We start from the raw sequence: 19,958 nt of genomic DNA on the forward strand, positions 1-19,958 counted from the left end.
ATGTTTACATATGTAAAGGATTTGCCACTAATGATTCAAACAGAGTTTTGAGGAGTTTGGGGTGTTGTTTGTTGTTTGTTGTTTGTTGTTTGTCGTTTCTAGGATCATGGTTTATGTTTTGGCGGTGCGGTGCGATGCAATGCAACGCATAAAAAGATAGTGCAGTTCATTATTATTTATAATCCATAATTATGTCTACTCAGGATGCAACAAATAGCTAATTTTTTATTGGGTTTTATTGTTTTTTTTTTGTTTGAACAGGGATTGAAAGTATGGTAAGGGTTGTAACACTGGATAGCTGGCCAATCAACGTATACCATGCTTTTCAGAACGATGAATTGTGTAAAAATCAATGCGTTTCAGAAAGGCGAGGCATAGAGGAGAAACAATAATGTACAGTATGTGGAAAATAATGTTGTTGTTTTTTTTTTTGCCTTAAACCGCATAAACACATTTCATTTCACCAAATACACAAAATAATGTTCTTTTTAGCAACATCATATGACCCCTTTAAAAAAATTTAATAATAATAAAAATTAAGTAAAATAGCACTGGTTTAAGTTCATAATTCATTTTAAATTACATACATTTTATATTTAATTAGTTGTGTGCAAGTATTATTAAAAGAAAGAAATAAAGAAAGAGAGAGAGAGAGAGAGAGAGAGAGAGAGAAAGAAAGAATTAACTATATATAGAATGTGCTTTATTGGCGAATATCAGACCACTGCCAGAGCTGTTGTTCTTCAGCCCATGAGTCTGAAAGCAATCTATAACACTGTAAGATTCTCTGGAGTGCAAAACTAGATGGAGTTTTTCTGGCTATATGTGAGCAGTGTGAGGGGCCCCTGTGGAGTGTGTATGCTCTGCGGCATGTTCTCTGATAGTGTGCGGCTCTTCAGAAGAGCTGGAGAGCAGCTCCCTGTGCTGATTCGTGGAAGTGGGGTCAGAGGTCAAACATGAGAGTGCAGGAGGTTGGGGAGATGAATGTGATGACCTCAACAGCTGCCTTTTCTTTATCTGGCTGCATTCTCTGCCTGATGCTCTTTTACTCTGTCATCTTATTCTCAGTATATATCTCTCTCTCTTCACCCCTTCTTTCATCACTTTAAATAATAAAAACATATACACTGCTGGTCAAAACTAAGTTTGAAATAATTAAGATTCTTTAATGTTTCTGAAAGAAGTTTTATTTAATCAAAAATACAGTATAAGCATTGTGAAAAAAGGCATATTGGGAAATATTATTACATTATTAAAATGTAATTAAAAAAATGTAATTTATTCCTTTGGAAAAAGAAAAAATTGAATATTATTATTCAATAAGGACACATTAATAATAATAAATTATGTTGTTTTGAACTTTCAGTTCAAAGAATCCTGAATTAATTTTGACAGCAAATACAAAAAATAAATAAATTGAAAAATCAAATAAATAGATAAATAAACAAATAAATAAATCAGAAAAACATTCATTTTAATATACTGTGTGTGTGTATATATATCTATATATAGATATATATATATATATATAATATATATATGTGTATATAAATATATATATATATATGAGTACAGACCAAAAGTTTGGAAACATTACTATTTTTAATGTTTTTGAAAGAAGTTTCTTCTGCTCATAAAGCCTGCATTTGATCAAAAATACAGGAAAAAAATGTTATATTGTGATATATTATTACAATTTAAAATATTTTTTTTTTTAAATTTATTATACTTTAAATTATCATTTATTTCTGTGATGCAAAGCTGAATTTTTAGGATCATTATCACATGATCCTTTAGAAATCATTCTAATATGATGATTCATTATCAAAGTTGGAAACAGTTCTGCTGCTTAATATTTTTTCAGAACATGTGATACTTTTTTAGGATACTTTGATGAATAAAAAATAAAAAAATCAATACTTTTATTCAGCAAGGATGTGTTAAATTGAATATTAGAATGATTTCTAAATGATCATGTGATAGACTGGATGTTACATGTGACACTGAAGGCTGGAGTAATGATGCTGAAAATTCAGCTTTGCATCACAGGAATAAATTATTTTTTTAAAGTATATTCAAATAGAAAACTATTATTTTAAGTTGTAATAATATTTAACAGTATAACTGTTTTTTCTGTATTTTTGATCAAATAAATGCAGGCTTGATGAGCAGAAGAAACTTCTTCAAAAACATTAAAAATAGTAATGTTTCCAAACTTTTGGTCTGTATATATATATATATATTAAAAATAGTAATGTTTCCAAACTTTATTTGTAAATAGTTTGTATTTAATGGATCCCTACAATACTTGATTCTGATTGGTCAATCCTCTTATTTTGCAGAATACTTTTGCATAATGACCATTAAACTGTATAATTGTGATGTGATGGTTTTATGTCACTTTCTTCTCACATAATAAAATATTTTAACTCATTAATATTTATGTTGTATTATTAAAATTGTAGAATCTCCATGTATTTTTTTCCTGTATAATAAGTGGGATGATATACAGTATGATCAGCCAGTCATTATCATCAGGTCCTGCCTTTAAGTAATGATCTGTTATATAATGATTTTTTTAAATGGCTTATTAATGAAGGTTATGAAAGTTATCATAAAATTTAACCAACAAAATCAATCAAACCTTATCATGCACATTCAATCATTCTCTCATTTTCTCTGCAGATTTCCGTGGCAGATGCCCAGCGCCCTATGCTCCTGCCCCAGCAGTACTGAGCAGAGTCCCGTGGACCCCCATGGCTCCCCCCGTGGAGCGAACACCCCTGGCCCGCTGCCTCATCCTGCTGCACAGCCTGCTGCTGCTGTTGCCCAGAGGAGTGCCCTGCCGGGGGGCCACACGGGCCCCGGAGTCCCCCTGCCATAGAGCTGAACACCCACTCATCTCTCACACAGGTCAGCATTTCTATCCCACACACCACAGCATTACATCATTTGGCATGTTAAATAATGGTGCTTGCTGAGATAACCCACTTGTTCATTTATAACGTATCCAATACTGTTTCCAGGTCTAAGCCATTGCTCCATTTCAAATATATTTGAATACTTTCAACAGCTGTTTATGAGCACTGTTCATTCATAGCACACCTTTAAGCTAAGCATTTAAAAACTTACTGTGTACACAACAGTCTCACAGTGTCCCAGACACCAATAACTTAATGATTCAGAAAAGATGAATCAGCCAAACAAGGTTAGGATTTTTCAGTAATACTACAGCACACAGTGAGTGTATAATAGCACCTTATGTTATTTGCATTTGGGTTTTAATAAATCTGATCTTAATAAATCTGTTAAATCTGATCTGGACCCGAAAATTTGACATAATTTTTTTTCATATGATGCTGGATAAGATTTTGTTCTTTATTATATTTTTGGTGTTATGTGTTGGTAATCTGTTTATGTGAAACTTTCTGTTCTGCCATTTATGCCAGGACTCCCTGGTAAAAGAGATGTACTGTATATCTCAATGGGATAATTCCTTGTCAAGCAATATACATATAAATTAAAAGGGAAAATATAAATTATAATTATAATATATATTATATAAAATTAACTTTATTGCAGGTCTAGATAGCTAATGCGTAGGCTATCAGAAAAAAAAAAAAAACCTTCAATTTGACAATTATATTACATAATTTAGAAATTGACCTTTTAGCACAGGAATCCATGCCCAGTATGGTGTCCAAATCCAAAGGAAGAGGTGCATTTGGAAAGTTGACCATTTTCTTACGCACAAAATATTGAGTTTGTAAATATCTGAAAGAAAATGGCCTTTGAGGATATTAAACTAAGAGATCAACTGATCAAAAGAGGCAAAAACACCACTGATGTGAAGGTCACCAATAGAAACCAATCCAAGGTCTCTCCACGAGGCCTAAGCACTGTCCAAGATGGAAGATTAAAACAGAGGATTGGAGTGGATTGGGGATAATAAAGGGATAGTTCTAGAATTATATATATATATATATGTGTGTGTGTGTGTGTGTGTGTGTGTGTGTGTGTGTGTGTGTGTGTGTGTGTGTGTGTGTGTGTGTATAAATCAGAGATTTTCCTCACAGTGAAGCCACAGTATATATGTAATTAAAAATACATTAAAATCTTGTGTGTGTGTGTGTGTGTGTGTATCTAAAGAATAATTAAAAATAGTATTTATATATATATATCGATAATAATATACTGATACTATCTATATATATATATCTATAAAATATATTGCCATGCTAAGCCTGCTGCCATGCTTTTTTTTTTTTTTTTTTTTTTCTTCCCTCAAAAAAAAGTAAAAAAAGTAAAAAAGTTTTCATACTTTTTACGATTTTTTTATACTTGTAGTTTTTTTAAGTAGTAATTGACTTTTTTTTAATGGGCTTAATCATAGAGACCTAATAGTATTGACAAATTCGGTCACCTTCCCCCAGCTTAAATTACAGGACTCCCTTGCCTGGAGAACATGTATTATAATCAATGTAAAATCAGTAGGTGGATTTCAGTAAGTAATTGAAGAGCTGAATGTCAAAGCCGAACGGGGTCTATTGGGGCTAATGGAATGGAAACACAAGGTCAATATTTTAGCTTAGTGATCAGCTTTTGACTGTAAGTGAACTCCTGAAGAACACTCACGAAGCTGTCTGTAAGCATGACCTAGTGAGTAGTAACATAGACTAGTAGCTAATTAACCGATTGATTTTTATTAAGTCGTGTGTGTGTGGGTTTTCAATATGTGTTTTAGAGATGTGTGTGTGTTTTTGTGTTTTATAACACCCGTCTCACACACACAAACGCTGGAACACAAACCTTTTAATTAGCACCCCATTTATTAAATATGCACAGTGAATGCAATGGTAATGGCGTTTATGCCCAGCGGCAACGTGGAGGTCTGTCTCTCTCTCTCTCTCTCACACACACACACACTCACACACACTTTTCATTCCAGTAACGGTCCATTGGCACCGTTTTGAAAATGCAATTCTTATGGTTGCTCAGATATTCTCAGTTCTCCCTGTCTGACTGAGCTTTTGAATCAAAGCTTTCAGATCATTGAACGAACCCCAGTTTACACATTTAGTAGCCGCCCTGCTGCAAAAACCAAATACCTGCATGCCAGCTTTCACAAACAAAACCCCTTTTTCAGTAAAAACATTTATTCAAAGAGCACTGGGATCTACGGGCACTGCGCTTTTTGCTAGTTTTCTCTTATGTGTTTGTTGAACTGCTCCACTAAGATTTCTAAAATGAGCCTTGAACTCTGTATGCCCTTTATGGCCCTGTGCAGTTCTCATCTTGAGTTCAGATTATGCTGTTTTTTTTTTTTTTTTATTGCTCTTTGCAGTAGTAGTATTTAGTTTGTGTTTTGTTGTTTTTCGAAAAATAACTCTTAGTCTATGTGTGTGTGTGTGTGTGTGTGTGTGTGTGTGTGTGTGTGTGTGTGTGTGTGTGTGTGTGTGTGTGTGTGTGTGTGTGTGTGTGTGTGTGTGTGGATTAAAATTATGTTTCTATGTTAACTAAAATAAATATATATAAATATGTTAATGAATATAAATGTTAAGTTATTCTATTAAATTAAAGTTGTGTTCTCTTTTTCTTTACTTTTCTGCATTTGGTGTGTGTACTATATATGTAAATATATATACTGTATATTAAAATACAATTTGATTTTTGTCTTTATTTAAAAAGTTCTTATTTTCATTACTTTTATTTATTTATTTAAATATATTTTTTTATAGATTTTTTTTAAATATTTAAGTCATCCTATTACATTTAAATAGTATTGTACTCTTTTGCTTTACTTTTCTGCATTTCATTTCTAATCAATAGATAGTTGTTCTTATTTATTTATTCATTCATTTAAAATAAACCAAATAAATTAATATATTTAAACATGTTAATACATTTAAATAGATATTACATATTTAATTTATTTTATTCACTTTTTTAAAAATCGTTGCTCTTTTTCATTTCTTATATATAGTTTATATAAAATAGTTTTTTGTATTCTAATTTTTGTTTTTATTTTATAGCTTAAAATGTCTTTATTTTAAAATGTTAATTAAAACAAATAAATTAATTTAAATATGCTAATGAATTTTAAAGGATATTATTAAATGTTTCATTTATTCTGTGAAAATTCAAAAGCTAAAAAAACTTTGCCCTCTTTTTGATTTCATTTCTGATCTGCGGGTAGATTATACTAATCCTTCACCATTTGAAACGTGGCACTGTGTACTGCAAATGTTGTTCTCTCTTATAATAAATTGCTTGCAGTGTTCTCGATTTGTAAGTTGCTTTGGATAAAAGTGTCTGCTACTTGAATAAATCCAAATGTACTGTAAGTTAGATAAATGCCCAACTATCAAATCTTGTCTCAATATCACCTTAGCAAACCAGAATTCAGCATACAGATAAAAAGGGTATCGATTACTGAAGTTCTTCACACCTTAAATTAATGCCACTTGCATGCTGGCTTAATAAATACCTTCTGTTTCTCTGAAATATCATGCTTTGTGAAATAGTTCCCCTGTAATTATAGTAGAACACACAGGCGTTGCTGAGCTTATCTTGACAAAGGCTATATAGAGAAGAGTGATTGATGGGGTGTTGTTTTTTTTTTTTTTAATCTAAACCTTTCAGACTTTGTCAGGCCACCCAGTAAGCCAATTTAGAGTGAATTGATGGCTGAGAGAAACATTTTGCTCTCTCCTTAAATTTGCCTTTTTGAATCAAGCCTGCAGTCTGCATTTAAAGTGGAGAATTTTCTATGGCAGCCTCTTTGAAAAATCAATAAAATGTGAGATGCGTGTCTCGATCCAGACCAAAAGAGAGACACTAGGAGCAAGAGACTGTTTTGTCTAAATGGAACATCTCTGCTCTTTTCTCCAGAGTGCTGGACACGTTTCTCCGTGGACCTTGTAAACCTTGTCCGTTAGGGAGCAAAAAGTGGGAAGGACATCACGGACAGTCAGCTTTCCTCTGTGTAGACTTTAAAGAAGACAAATATACGTCCCCTCAGCCATGCCAGAACTCCAGCAGAGCTATGTTAGTTCTCTGTATAAAGACACACTGGTTGGCTGTAAAGAAATGTTAATATCTGTGCCATGGAGCTGTTGTGCTCTGTTCATGAGTACGGGTTTGTGCAATAATGTTCTGGACAGATGCAGCACACTCATAGTGAGCCGGGTTTACATTTTGTTTAGACTTCAGAGAGTATTTTTTATTTTTTTTATGGCAAAACAAGGCTTTTCTTTTGTTGTCAATGACAGGTTTAAGAAGCAGATGGTTCCCCACAGGTACAGTACATATCTTATGATCGATAGGAGTGTTGTCTGTATAGGCTTGTCAGAGCTCTGCTGCATTGCACGGCTTCGTGGAAAAAACAAACCCAACACTAGACATTTTTGGTGTTATGTTTGAAAATATCTTATTTTTCATTGTGTATGAGTGTGTGTGTTGTTAAAGTTAAATTAGGTTTGGCTAACACTTTACCATGAGGAGTTATACATTAGCATTAGTTAATGCAATAACTAACATATATAACAGTCATAATGAACAATTTTCTTTTTACAACATTTATTAATCTTCCTTAATGTTATTCTCTACATATACTTATGCATTTAACATTTATTTAACATTTGCGTTGTATACATGAATTAACAATGAACCAAAGTGTATTTATAAATGAACATCAACCTAGATTAATAATGCTTTAAAAATATTATTTTTGTCAGTTTGATAAATAATGGAATAATTACACTGAAAAATAAAATGTTGTAGAAACAATTTCCCTCATAATTTGCCAATTATTTCACAAACAATTGCAAATAAACAGCAAGTAACATGTTGAATTTAACATGAAAATTTGGACCTGAATAATCTTTCTTTTATATAAGCATCTGATAAATGGATAAATGTTAATTACAGAAGTTTTTAAGTGCCAACATTTGGTAACAATGTACACTCTAAAGTGGTTTTGTCTCATTTTAGTTACAAGTTTGTGTTGGACTCCTCCCTGTGTAATTTTGGTTGGAAACCTTGTTTAAAAGCAACTCTGCACCTAAAGACCTCAGCATTTACACAGCTGTGGCTTGTCTGATGTTCCTTCCTGTACTTAAAGAATCTTTGCAAAGAGCAAACATATTAATGTCTATTAAACGCAACAGTCCTTGACAGTTCAAGAAAGCAAACTAAGGCAAGAGTTTCTCCAGTTTTGACAGGTGTGACCTTGAAGGCTTTAAATTGCGTCCATGCTTAGGTTGATTTTTGGAAAGTGTCCGTGTTGTTTTATATCTTCATGCTATTTTTATATTGCATTCATTACTAAAGTGGCTCTTTCACACATTTGACTCTTGATTTATTTATTTATTTATTTTGTCATGAAAAAACACCTTTAACGTATAACCGAGTGTTCAGTATATCCTGAAAAGAATGCAAAGATAAACAGAATATAAATGCCCACCATTAGCTGACATGAGTAGACTTTAGGGGGTTAGGAGTCCTAAAAGAATTAATATACATTGTCATTGGATGAAACTGCTTCGCAGAAACACTGGAGAACCACACTGAGTGTCTCCACATTCACTTACAAGTTCCACTCTCGCCGAAGTTAGGGCTATCCCACAGAGACATGCAAGATTTATGGAGGAACATTGTGGTAACTGATGCTGTGGATCTTTAGGGAATTCTGGCTTCCTTTTGTATGCTCGAGACGCGCTTCTTTAGAAGAAAAACAACCCTATAGTTAGAGGAAGCTTTGTTGTTCAGCAGCACTGTTAAACTGATTATTGAAATAAAATAACTTTATTGAGGAAATGTTGTAGATTATAAATAATACATTTACTAGGTTTGTAAATTATTCTGTATTCATTATTGCTTGCAAAGAACAAAGGACAAGAAAGTGTCTGTCTGTCTGTCTGTCTGTCTGTCTGTCTGTCTGTCTGTCTGTCTGTCTGTCTGTCTGTCTGTCTGTCTGTCTGTATGTATGTCTGTCAGTCTGTCTGTCTGTCTGTCTGTCTGTCTGTCTGTCTGTCTGTCTGTCTGTCTGTCTGTCCGTCTGTCTGTCTGTCTGTCTGCAACTCTGTTCGTCTGTTCTGTCATTCCAATAGAGCTCAATGGACCTTGCAGTCTGTCTGTCTGTCTAACAATTTTTGGGCAAACACAGCCCCGTCTAGAGCTATCTGACCTCTGCGTCCATAGTTAGCTATCTATGTATCTATCTATCACAGCTATGTCTGTCTATCTGTCTCTCTGTCTATTTCTATCTATCTATCTATCTATCTATCTATCTATATATCTTTATTATTTTATGTTTTATTATTTATATATTTAATTATATTTTTATAAGTGTGCAGGACTATTAGTGATCTTTACATAGTTACAAGATATATAGTCCATTTAACTCATGTGTTAATGTAAAACCTGCATCCTAGACATTGAGCAGTAATGACCAGTAGCGAAAGCAATGACCAGTATCATGACTTAACAAATGATAGCATTACTGGAGCAGCTAACCCAGCAGCTATCCCATTACACAGGGGTTGGTAGACAAAAAGATGTTAGACAAGCCAAGATTAAGGCTTTGATGTCAAGGCCAGAGGTTAATATGAAAGGCGCCACAGCGAGAACATTTGATATGCATACCATACACCCACACAGAAACAAACACAAATGCACTCCGGTGCACTCAAACTAAAGGGAAATATTTAAAAAAAGACAGTTTTGTGTATGTATCAGTTACATGAGGCCTCTCTTGTTCTGCAGAAATCGAGCCTTGGATCCACCGATTCAGAGCTGAGGGCACCGTCGATTATTCACAGCTGACCTTTGACCCCGGCCAGAACGAACTAATCGTGGGCGCAAGGTAATGGTCACTTCCATCACTGCATTCAATTTAATTAGGACTCAGTCCATGGTTCTCAGCATACGAATGAATGTGTCATTGTCAGAGGCTCTGTCAGTGTGTCTGCTAAGCCTTGCATTTATATATTACTATATTTTAAGCAACACCAAATTGACACCCACTGCGAAAATGTCACAATTGCCAAGTTTCCCATGATTAGTCCAATAGTGACACATAATCCGAGTCCTCATAAAACCACACAATGAAACTGTAGGATTTTTGTGGCAGACAAAGTACAGCATAGACCCTCCTCACTGACAGATACTTTGATTAAAAAATCGCACCATGAATGTGAGAATAGTATAGGATTTCCTGTGTCCAGTTCTAATTAATGAGTGTGATGATTTCCACATAGACTTTCGCACTGTCCTGCCATACATCTTCAGCCAAATTAACCTCATATTCCCGATCTGTCAGCAGCCTGGATGGTCTCCAAGCAATTATTTTGTGACAACCACAGAAATGGTTTGATATGAGGCACTGTAACAGTTCATTCACCCACAGAGCCTCGAGCAGTAGAATAATTACTTTTTCTCAGAGAAGCAGGGATTACCATTTACTTCCCTAGTGATTCATTGTATCATGTGCAGACTGTTTTTTGTTTGTTTGTTTTTTTAACTTGAAAGTAACGAGACATAAAGTGTTAAGTTAGCTCTCAGAACCTGCTCCAAAGTGCAGCACATCATTATCAAGTCTGACTTGGCTAAAGAGATGGATGAACTGTGGTTGGGATTGTTTGTTCTCTCCAAACATCAAAAATGTCTTGCTGGTGTTACAAAGAAGTGCATATCAGTGGTAATGGCTCAATCAAAAAGATGCTTTTGTCCTGTTATACAGTGGGAAACACTTGGTGAGTTTTCCAGACAGTGTGTTCTGATTGTTTTCCTATAATGAGAAAGCTCAGTCACTCAGTTCCAGCTAATGATTCGGTCTGTCGATAGATGTGTTGTACTTTCAGGTTTGGGTTTTGGAGAAAGCAAACCTCTTAAACAACTGGAGCTAAATGAATCCAGTAATGCTCTTTAGATTGAAGTTGGGAACTAGGGAAGCACAATAAATCAGCAGGCATATCAATGTAAGCCGACAAATTTAATATTATTATTATTAAGTTAAATAGGCCAATATATTTAAGGTGATAAATTATAGCCACAGTATCATGGGACACATTATTTCCTGTTGGCTAAAAATACAAATAAAATATATACATATATACACATATATACAGGGGTGCACATAAGTGGTCCGCAGGTCCGCAAGCGTGGCCAAAATAAAAAATGCGCTATATAAATAAGTTCTGACAGCGCATTTGCGTACTGACATGGTTGACAACTGTTTATACACAATTACCATTTTAGATCGACAAACTGTACTATATAAGATTTATTTTCAAACTGAAAGCATAAAACTGGGCTATCCTATGCCGTTTTCAAAGCACAATGACTGTGACATTCATTCACTGATGCTCTTTAATCAGCAGCAGCGCTAAATCTGGAAGCGCGTATACTTAGGCCGCATTTACACTAGTGCATTTTTGTTTTAAAATGGCGATTTAGAATGAAAATGATCCTCATCTACACTGGCGTTTCCTCTGCGTTTCAGAAACGATCTCCGTCTACACTACACAACCTACAACGCATGTCAAGTGATTATTCATGCAGGTACAGCCATAGATATGAATATGTAGATTCCCTATTATTTAGATAGTGAACACATCTATGTGCTTAGAGCGATCGAATGGGGAATCTACCTATACATCTATGGGTACAACAATGCGCATGATGTTAATGTTTACACGGTCATCAAGGATACGCAGAGTGAATGTGGGCAGCCATGTCATTGTTTTCAAAAGTCTCCATTTTGGTCTGTTTACACTGAAATGCAACCCCAGAGTTTTCAAACTAAAACGGGTTCGAAAATGCTGGAGTAGTGTAGATGCTTTTATCCAAAGCGACTTAAAATTGGGGAATACATAAATCGATTCTTCTTAAAGAGGCAAGCAAAGAAAGTAGTAGTAAATATTAGCATTTTAAAATAAAATAATTGTATTTGTATTTAATACTAGGCCTACTTTTTATTTGTAATAATATTATGACATATTATTATTAAGTTTATTATTTTATAAAAAAAAAAACTAAATAAATAAAGTGCAATAATATTATAACTATTATTAATACATTTATTATAGTTATATTTAATGGCTCATGCTATATGCAGTGAGGACTAAACCAAATCTCCAGGTTCTCTTATGAGAATCAGGCGTAAAAAAAAATTATGTGCACCCCTGTGTATATATATATAATTTAAAATTTCTTTATTGAAATTATTTAACAGGTCTGTATTTGTTAAATAATTATGGGTTAAGAATAATGTCATTGTCATACGAAATACTTCCATTCTGCCTGTTTTAAAATTAAAATCAGTTTTACCCTACTGAGAACCATATGACAGTCATTTACATCAATTTATTTCGATTGGGGAGGTGAAAATAACAGTAAACAAAGCTGTTTATGCAGGTCACCTATATCTCTTTGGTTATTGTAAATCACTGTGGATAGGATGAGTCAGGGGCTGTGGATCAGTGTTGTTCAAACTGAGCTATGAAGAGAAAACTAAAGTCTTGTCTTGGTGGAACTCCATGATGCTTTCGGCTCGACTGGTTTTCCCTGGAGCAGATGGGTTTGCAGTTCCCAAGGCCTCACAAACACACCCACAGTCTGGCCTAATGGACTGTGTGAAGGTTCTCCAGCTGAGCTGCTGCTTCATCAAGGTCACTATACAGCAGGGTTCTCATGAAGATAGTCACAAGTTCAAGGAACATTCTGTCAATTACCAACACCAGACTGAGCAGACCTGTTAAAGTACAGGCACTAAGAATGTGAAATACTGAGTCATGCCTCTACTGAAACAGATACAAAAAAAAATTTAAAAAAATTGTTATACCTTTTATACAAATTAATGTGTATATTAGAGATAGATATAATATATATATCTATCTCTAAGATATATATATATAATTGAAAAGTACATTTTTAAATGTAAAAAAAGGGGAAAATAAATAAATAAATAAATAAAATGTGCATTTAAACATTTACCTAAATATTAAATATTTAGTGTTTACATTTCACATTTTGTAATTAAATATAAATATAATACATAGTTTGGTGTAACCTTATGCAACTTTCATTGTTTAACTAAATGTATTTTTTTTCCATTGTTTTTCCTTTTCAATGTCAACACCATCAGATAAAAATATATATATTTGTCGTCAAATATTTCTAAGAAATATTTTCAAATGTATTCAGCTAAGAATTAATTGAGAGGACAGAATGGTGAAACTTATTTTCCATGTATTGAATTATCACCACCATTAGAAAATCAAAATAATCATATTCTACACATCTAGGCAGTGGCCATTTAGTATTTTTCGTGTTGTAAGCTATTAAAATGACCTACATAAATATGCAAACTTTCTTTAAAAGTGACCTTGACATTGCTTGATGTTTGTGTTCTTATAAATATCTTATTGTGTTGACATTAAACCAATCAGATTGTAGAGTTAAAGTTAATATTTTCCACCATATTTTAGAGGTATCTTTGGTTATGGCTACATTTGGGCCTTTTGTTTTTTAATTGGAATATTGTTCCAGAACCAACTTGTCTAGATCACATTGTGCCTGACGCCCCACAGAACTGCACTCAAATGCAACTACAAAAAGAATATTTATGAATAACCTAGAACAAGCATATATGTTCAGAATACCTTGATACTGATAGTGTAGCTGTATGGCCATTACAGAAATAATGCCCCAGTAGTCTGTGCAAAGGAACCATTGATAGTGAGAACCTCAAAAGGCTTTAACGGTAATGCAATGAAACACAATCAATAGACATGTCAATTCAGTAAATGGACCTTTAATCACAGCAACCTGATTTATCATGTGCTCTCTTATACAATAAGACAGGCTCCATTTTCCGATTACATACATATTGTTTTAGTAAATGTGTTTGTACTTCCGACATTCACAGATGGATGTAAAATCATGTTGGACGGATATGCGATTTGTAGTTCCACATATAAATTACATTTGAGATTAGAGTTGGCGGAACACTATATTGCTACACTATATTACATACTCGGTCCAAGAGGTTTGGAGAAGCAATTTGAGTTGTTTTTTGTTTCCCAGAATTAAAATGCATGCAGCATTTACAGGCCTCTGCTGCTCCAAACAAGCATCTTATCCTTAGGCAAGGTCCAGCATTGGCTCATTAAATTGACAGTAGGCTGCACACTTTGCATATGAGGTTTTTGGTTCTAACACACTGTTAGACTTCATCCAGGTATAGATAGTATGAAAAACTGAACTTGAACTGTTACACCAGGTTGTATTAAACCTGGATGTGTATTGGGAGCATATCAATGTGATTTATTCAGCAATTAATTTGGCAATTTAGTTCCCAATCCTCTGTTTTATTTATAGTCTTGTTTATCTCTGAAGAAGCTCAAAACATTCCTCTCACAACATTGGCCAATTGCTATCGTGCATGGATTCACTTGAAATGGTGCAACCCATAAAAATCTCCATTTATAAGGCGATTTGGGTGGTTCTGAAATTTATATCTTTTTTGTCTTTTCTTTTATCAGAAATCATCTCTTCAGGCTACATTTAGAGGATCTTTCATTGATCCAGGTAGGTGAAAAGTCTATGTCTGCCTGTCTGTCTGTCTGTCTGTCTGTCTGTCTGTCTCTCTGTCTGTCTGTCTGTCTGTCTGTCTGTCTGTCTGTCTGTCTGTTTTTTTTTTTTTTTTTGGAATTGCTCAGGCAACTCAAACACCCAGGATGAGACTAACAGGTGTTGCTGCCACCATGTGTGAATGCCAATTACAGTGGCTTCATAAGCTTAGAGAGAAAGACTCTGCCAATTTAAAAGTTGTCAGTTTGGCACAATGCTGACGTGACTGGTGTTCGTGCCTCCTGGGCTGGTGCTCTCTGTTAAATGTGTATGTAAACCTTCCCTGGATTTGTGTGGTTTTAAACCTATTAACAGCTCTCGTTTGTATGGCCTGATGTCTGTTTGTGCTAAATTTAATGTTTAAATGCTGGCAAACAATTTTTTTTTTTTTTTTTTGAGTCTTTGATACTGAATTGGGAATTTAAAATGATGTTCACTAATAAATATGATGAGGCTGATTAGGATTAGCGAGTCTTAAGGGCCGTTCATACTCACTGTGATTAATCACTGGAAATTGTTGTGTCTATGTGCTTTATGAGGTGGCAGATCACTCTCAGAAATGGAAAATAAGCTTTATTAAAAAGATTATAATTTCTTGGAAAAAAAAAAGAGGGGGGAAATGCAAAGAAGCAGGGGTTTATTTTATTTTATTTTAGCATTTTGTCCTCTAAACCAAAGTCATGTCTTGCAACCAACATGACGGAAAAAACAGAACAAAGAATTAAATGTCTTAAAATATATTTTTATATATCAGATTTTATATTTTTTGCTCCAGCATCCCTGGAAACAAACATAGGAGAACTGTTTAGAGAATAGACAGATGGATATTTTATATACAAATATTATTTTATATTCAGTCAGGTTGTCAGGTAAGTCAGGTTGTAAAATATTGCTTAATGAAATATGTAGCAAATTATTTAATAATTTATAATTAAATTATTTAAAAATTTATGTTGAAAAATGTGTTTAAAACATTTTTGTAAATAATTAAGATGTTTACGCTCACATGTGTTTACAGTATAAGAAAAATATGTTATTAATTTTTTACTTTACAACTCATGACATTATAAAAACCTTTAAATTAAAACTTTTCTCGCTAGTATTACATTTACAAAACCATATAAAACAAACATTAAATCTAAGCGTACATTTCTTTTAAAAAATGAATGACTTCAGATGATTTGGTGGCAGTGAATCACTGTCAATGTGAGCATTGCTTTAGACTCTCTCCAGATGTTCTACTTCTATAAAGGCCAGGACTATCAAATCCTATTAATGAGCCTAGTTTAAAAGCCAAATGGACCTGAATGAAGACCTGCATATGTCCCAAATTAGACCTTATTCCCTTAACAAGTTTCTAACATAATTACCCAAGAGTACCCGCTGTCCTGTAATACAGTAGCTGAGGCAGACAAGTTACTGTCCCTCTCCTATTGCATTGAACATCTTATAACCCTGTAAATAACTATCCAAACACTGACTTTAAAACACTGAAAATTTATTTGAAGTCTTTCCCAGTGTGAAGAAGTGGACTCTTTTGAGGCCTTTAAAAGAGCCATACACTGGCTGTTTAACAACTTTCACATCATGTGGTCTCCTCAGAAATACTGACCTCCTGGGGAAAAGAGCAAACAGACCAGACCCAACTTTTGAGATGCCTTTTGTTCGGACCTGCTCACAGGGAACCGGCATCACAAAGATGAGCCCTGCCATTGCTCTCCAGCCAATCCTTTCCACTGTAATAGAATTCCTTCACTTGGCTCACAGCACGGAGTCTTGTGTGTACTTTTTCATTTTGGTCTTTTTATGCCCTTTGTCCCTGCTAAGGCTGACTTTGCTGAAGGTTTCTCTGAACAGAGAAATTCTCTGATGAGATGTTGTGAGGAGAGCTTGGCTTGACCCAAGGCCCAATTCAATTGCGGTCGATGAGTACTTGTAGGTTGTTTGTGTTTTTAAGCATTCACGACTTTGATCTGGGGTAAAAATGACAGTATTGCATAAATGTTGAGGTTTTTTTCATGAGGTTTTGGTTGAATATGGTTTATTCAGAAGCTCATATTCAGAGTTTTTCTCCCCTTATACAACAACTTTCAGGAATAGCGGTGAGATCACAGGCGAGGGGATAATATGAATGATTCTCGCAATATGGTGCAATGAGCGAGAAGTCCTGAGACCTGAGAAGGAAATGACCTAGAAAGTGCTGCTTTTATCCTTCATTGATCTCACAGAATAGAGCTTTCTGTAGCAATGATGCATCAGCTATGAGAGAAATAAACCCGCAGAGTGACCCATCATGTGTCTGCAACACCTCCGCTAGTGTTTAAGAGCACAGTGTTGTGAAGCATTAAAAGCCTTTTAATGGCAGGATGAATGTGGCAGCACTATAGTAATGTATAGTATGTAATCATTATATGGACATGGGCAGGGCACATTATATTTCATGGGTCATTGTACAAAATGAGTGTATTTTGTGTCTCCTGCTGTATATGCAATTGTGTAAAAATAACTTGGCTGATGCCAACTACAAATGTCTTTATTATGCACCTTTCTATCCCATTATAGTATTAGATTAAATTATTTTTATTTATTTATTTTTTTGGGGGGGGGGGGGGGTTGTGGGGGGTAGAGGGGGTGTAAAATTGATCCAGAATGAAGTTTGGTATCATAATTTACCATGACTTAAGTTTCCTTCAGGTCCATTCTATTATAATGATAAGCAGATTCAGATCTGCAGAGTTTGTTAAAGAGACCCCTTTGAAAGGTGGGGCAAGTCATATACTTTAATTAAATGTCTCAGACTAGTTTAATTTTCTTAGAAATCTTCGTAATAGAAAAAAGAAAGAGGTCATGAAGTGATAGACAAAACGAAATAAAGGAGTGGTTGAAACTGTCAGTGCAAAGTCACATGCTCATATGTTGAGATAGTGAGTTTGCAAACTGGCTGACAGGTCCAGATGATGTCTCCTAATGCTTGTCCTCTGTGTATCGTTGGTGTTCTGTCAGGCTGTCGTCCACAAGAGAGATGAGGAAAGCAGGTTTTCAGATGTGATTTCCGATGTAAACCTGCTTGTTGATAGACAAACTTCTGATGGACTAGTCTGCACTGGATTTAGTCTCAGACTCTCTGTGAGCTGCCTGCAGGAAGTCACTGAAATCAGTATACAGTAGACACATACATATAATTTCAATTCTAGGGCTGACAACTGCTACATTAATTTTATTATTTGTTTACAATACTTTATATATTAGTAAGTACATCATATTAAAAGGCTCAAAAAGTATTTCAAATTATAAAGTAAAAAAAATCTAATAAATAGATTAATAATAAATTAAATAAAACTTCTGTTTAAAACCTTTCTGACTAAAAAAAAAAAGAAAAAAAAGAAAAAGGTTTTTTATCCTCTCATTGAAAAAGAAAAAAAAACAGTGTTCAATAGGTTTCAAATTTATTCCCATAGTATATCAAGATAAATGTCAGTTCTATACAGTATGTCTGCTACTATCATGGTGAACAGACACATCCCAAATGTTGAATTATGGTAATCCAATGCTTTTTAATTTTCAAAAAGTGAGTAAAGCGATGCTTAATTTACAAATAAATATAAATTGAATTGATTATTTGTTTGTCTATACTGGACACATTAGCAGATTGGGAGAAACACTCACTTTGTGTGGTTAAAATAATAATAATAATAATAAAAATAACAGTTCCTTTGCACAATGCTTATTTAATTTAATATACATTAAACATACTGTCTCCAGAAGCTGGTTCTGCAATGGGATAAAAAATAAAAAGGAAATTGTGACTACAATTCAGACTTTTTTTCTTGTAATTCTTTCCATTCAGATTATTATTTATTTTTTTTTTAATTGCAAGTATTTCAATGATTGACAAAAGATTCGCAAAGAGTGGTTGACATTAGTTTCTGTTGTTATGTGCCGACATTAGTTTGTGTTCTCACACAACACATCATGTTCTCAAGCAGTGAAAAATACAGCATGGATCAAAGAGGAAACTGACAATGCGCAGACAGACAAGCTAGAGCATGCTACTTTTGGTATGAAACAAAGTCTGAGCTTTTTAAATTTTGTCATTTTTTTAAGAAATTCAAACAATAAATGTCTTTCGCCTCAGTTCAAGAGGTACATGAAATGATCACCTCTTCCTCTTTACTAGTTATATTAGTTATAGCATAAAAAACATGAATGAACATCAGAAGGTGTCTTGTTTCAACTGTGGAAAGACGTCAATACACACCATTTTTTCAGTTCAAGTCCACCGACGTTAATCTGCTCTCCTGTCTGGTTTGTTTTGTCAGAGTTCAAAGTTTATTTACTCTCCTGTCTGGGTTGTTTGTCGGACAAGAAAAACAGATTCAAAGGGTCAATTGTGATTGCAAGATTATAACTGAAAATTCTGGGGAAGAAATGTCTGTATTGTGAAATATAAACTTGCAATTGTGAGGAAAAAGTCAGAATTGTGAGATAAAAAGTCACAACCAACTTTTCTTTTTTATTCTGTGGGAGAAAAAACGATTTTCGAGATGCGGACAGGAAGTAGAAATAATTCTTTTGTGAGAACAATTTGTTTAAAACTAGTGAACATATTATTAAATTGAGCACACAATTTACTTAAAACGAGGGAACAAATTAGTAAATTGTGTGCAATTTTTTTTTTTTTTTTTTTTTTTTTTTTTTTTTTTTTGCATGTTGTGTGCTGGGCTCCGTAGTAAACTCATAGAAAAAAGTCAGAATTGTGAGATCTAAACTTGGAATTGCGAATTTATATCTCAGAATTCTGAGTTTAAATGTTACAATTCTGAGTGTAGTCTATAAAAAAGGCCAGAACTGTACAATAAAAACTCACTTTTACCTTTTTTATTTATTTTTTATTTTTTTATTCTGGGCTGGAAATAGGCCTCCATAGGGTCTTAAATCATGTAAACATTATTGGCATTTTTGTAGTGACCTTTTAATTTTCCTCTTGTGAATATAGTTTTTTATATGTAGCCAACGGGATTCTGAAGCCCAGATGGACTGAACAATACATGTCTTCTCTCACTGGTCAAATGACAGAGGTGCGTGAGGAAGAGCAGATCTATTGTTCAGTCTTTATGGTCCCAGTCTACACAGAGTCTACCTTGCTCAGCCGATTTTCCACTGTCAAGTCTGCTCTCCCTTGAGCATTTTGCATATTGTACAGTAGCAGCACTCCTAGCACCACTGATTAATTGCCTGAATAAATGCATTGTAGTCACTTCATTGTTTTTCAAGTTTGACAAATGAAAGCCTGTTTCCCCAGTACTCCTCTATTTAGCCATTTT

The 19,958-nt window shown here is 34.1% G+C and overlaps 1 protein-coding gene across 2 annotated transcripts in view; it reads left to right on the forward strand.

Annotated features, from left to right (window-relative positions):
• LOC109064634 (semaphorin-5A-like) overlaps nt 1-19,958 on the forward strand; it is a 127,538-nt gene that overhangs the window by 41,552 nt on the left and 66,028 nt on the right. For both annotated transcript variants that reach the window (XR_006153451.1, XM_042714243.1), the window contains exons 2-4: nt 2,686-2,913; nt 9,766-9,865; nt 14,547-14,592. Coding sequence is in view for 1 of the 2 variants with exons in the window: in XM_042714243.1 (XP_042570177.1) it covers nt 2,757-2,913; nt 9,766-9,865; nt 14,547-14,592 (303 nt within the window). In the remaining variant the exon portion in view is untranslated. The remainder of the gene's footprint in view (nt 1-2,685; nt 2,914-9,765; nt 9,866-14,546; nt 14,593-19,958) is intronic.

The sequence above is a fragment of the Cyprinus carpio genome, chromosome A24, assembly GCF_018340385.1.
Source record: "Cyprinus carpio isolate SPL01 chromosome A24, ASM1834038v1, whole genome shotgun sequence".
Lineage (NCBI taxonomy): Eukaryota > Metazoa > Chordata > Actinopteri > Cypriniformes > Cyprinidae > Cyprinus > Cyprinus carpio.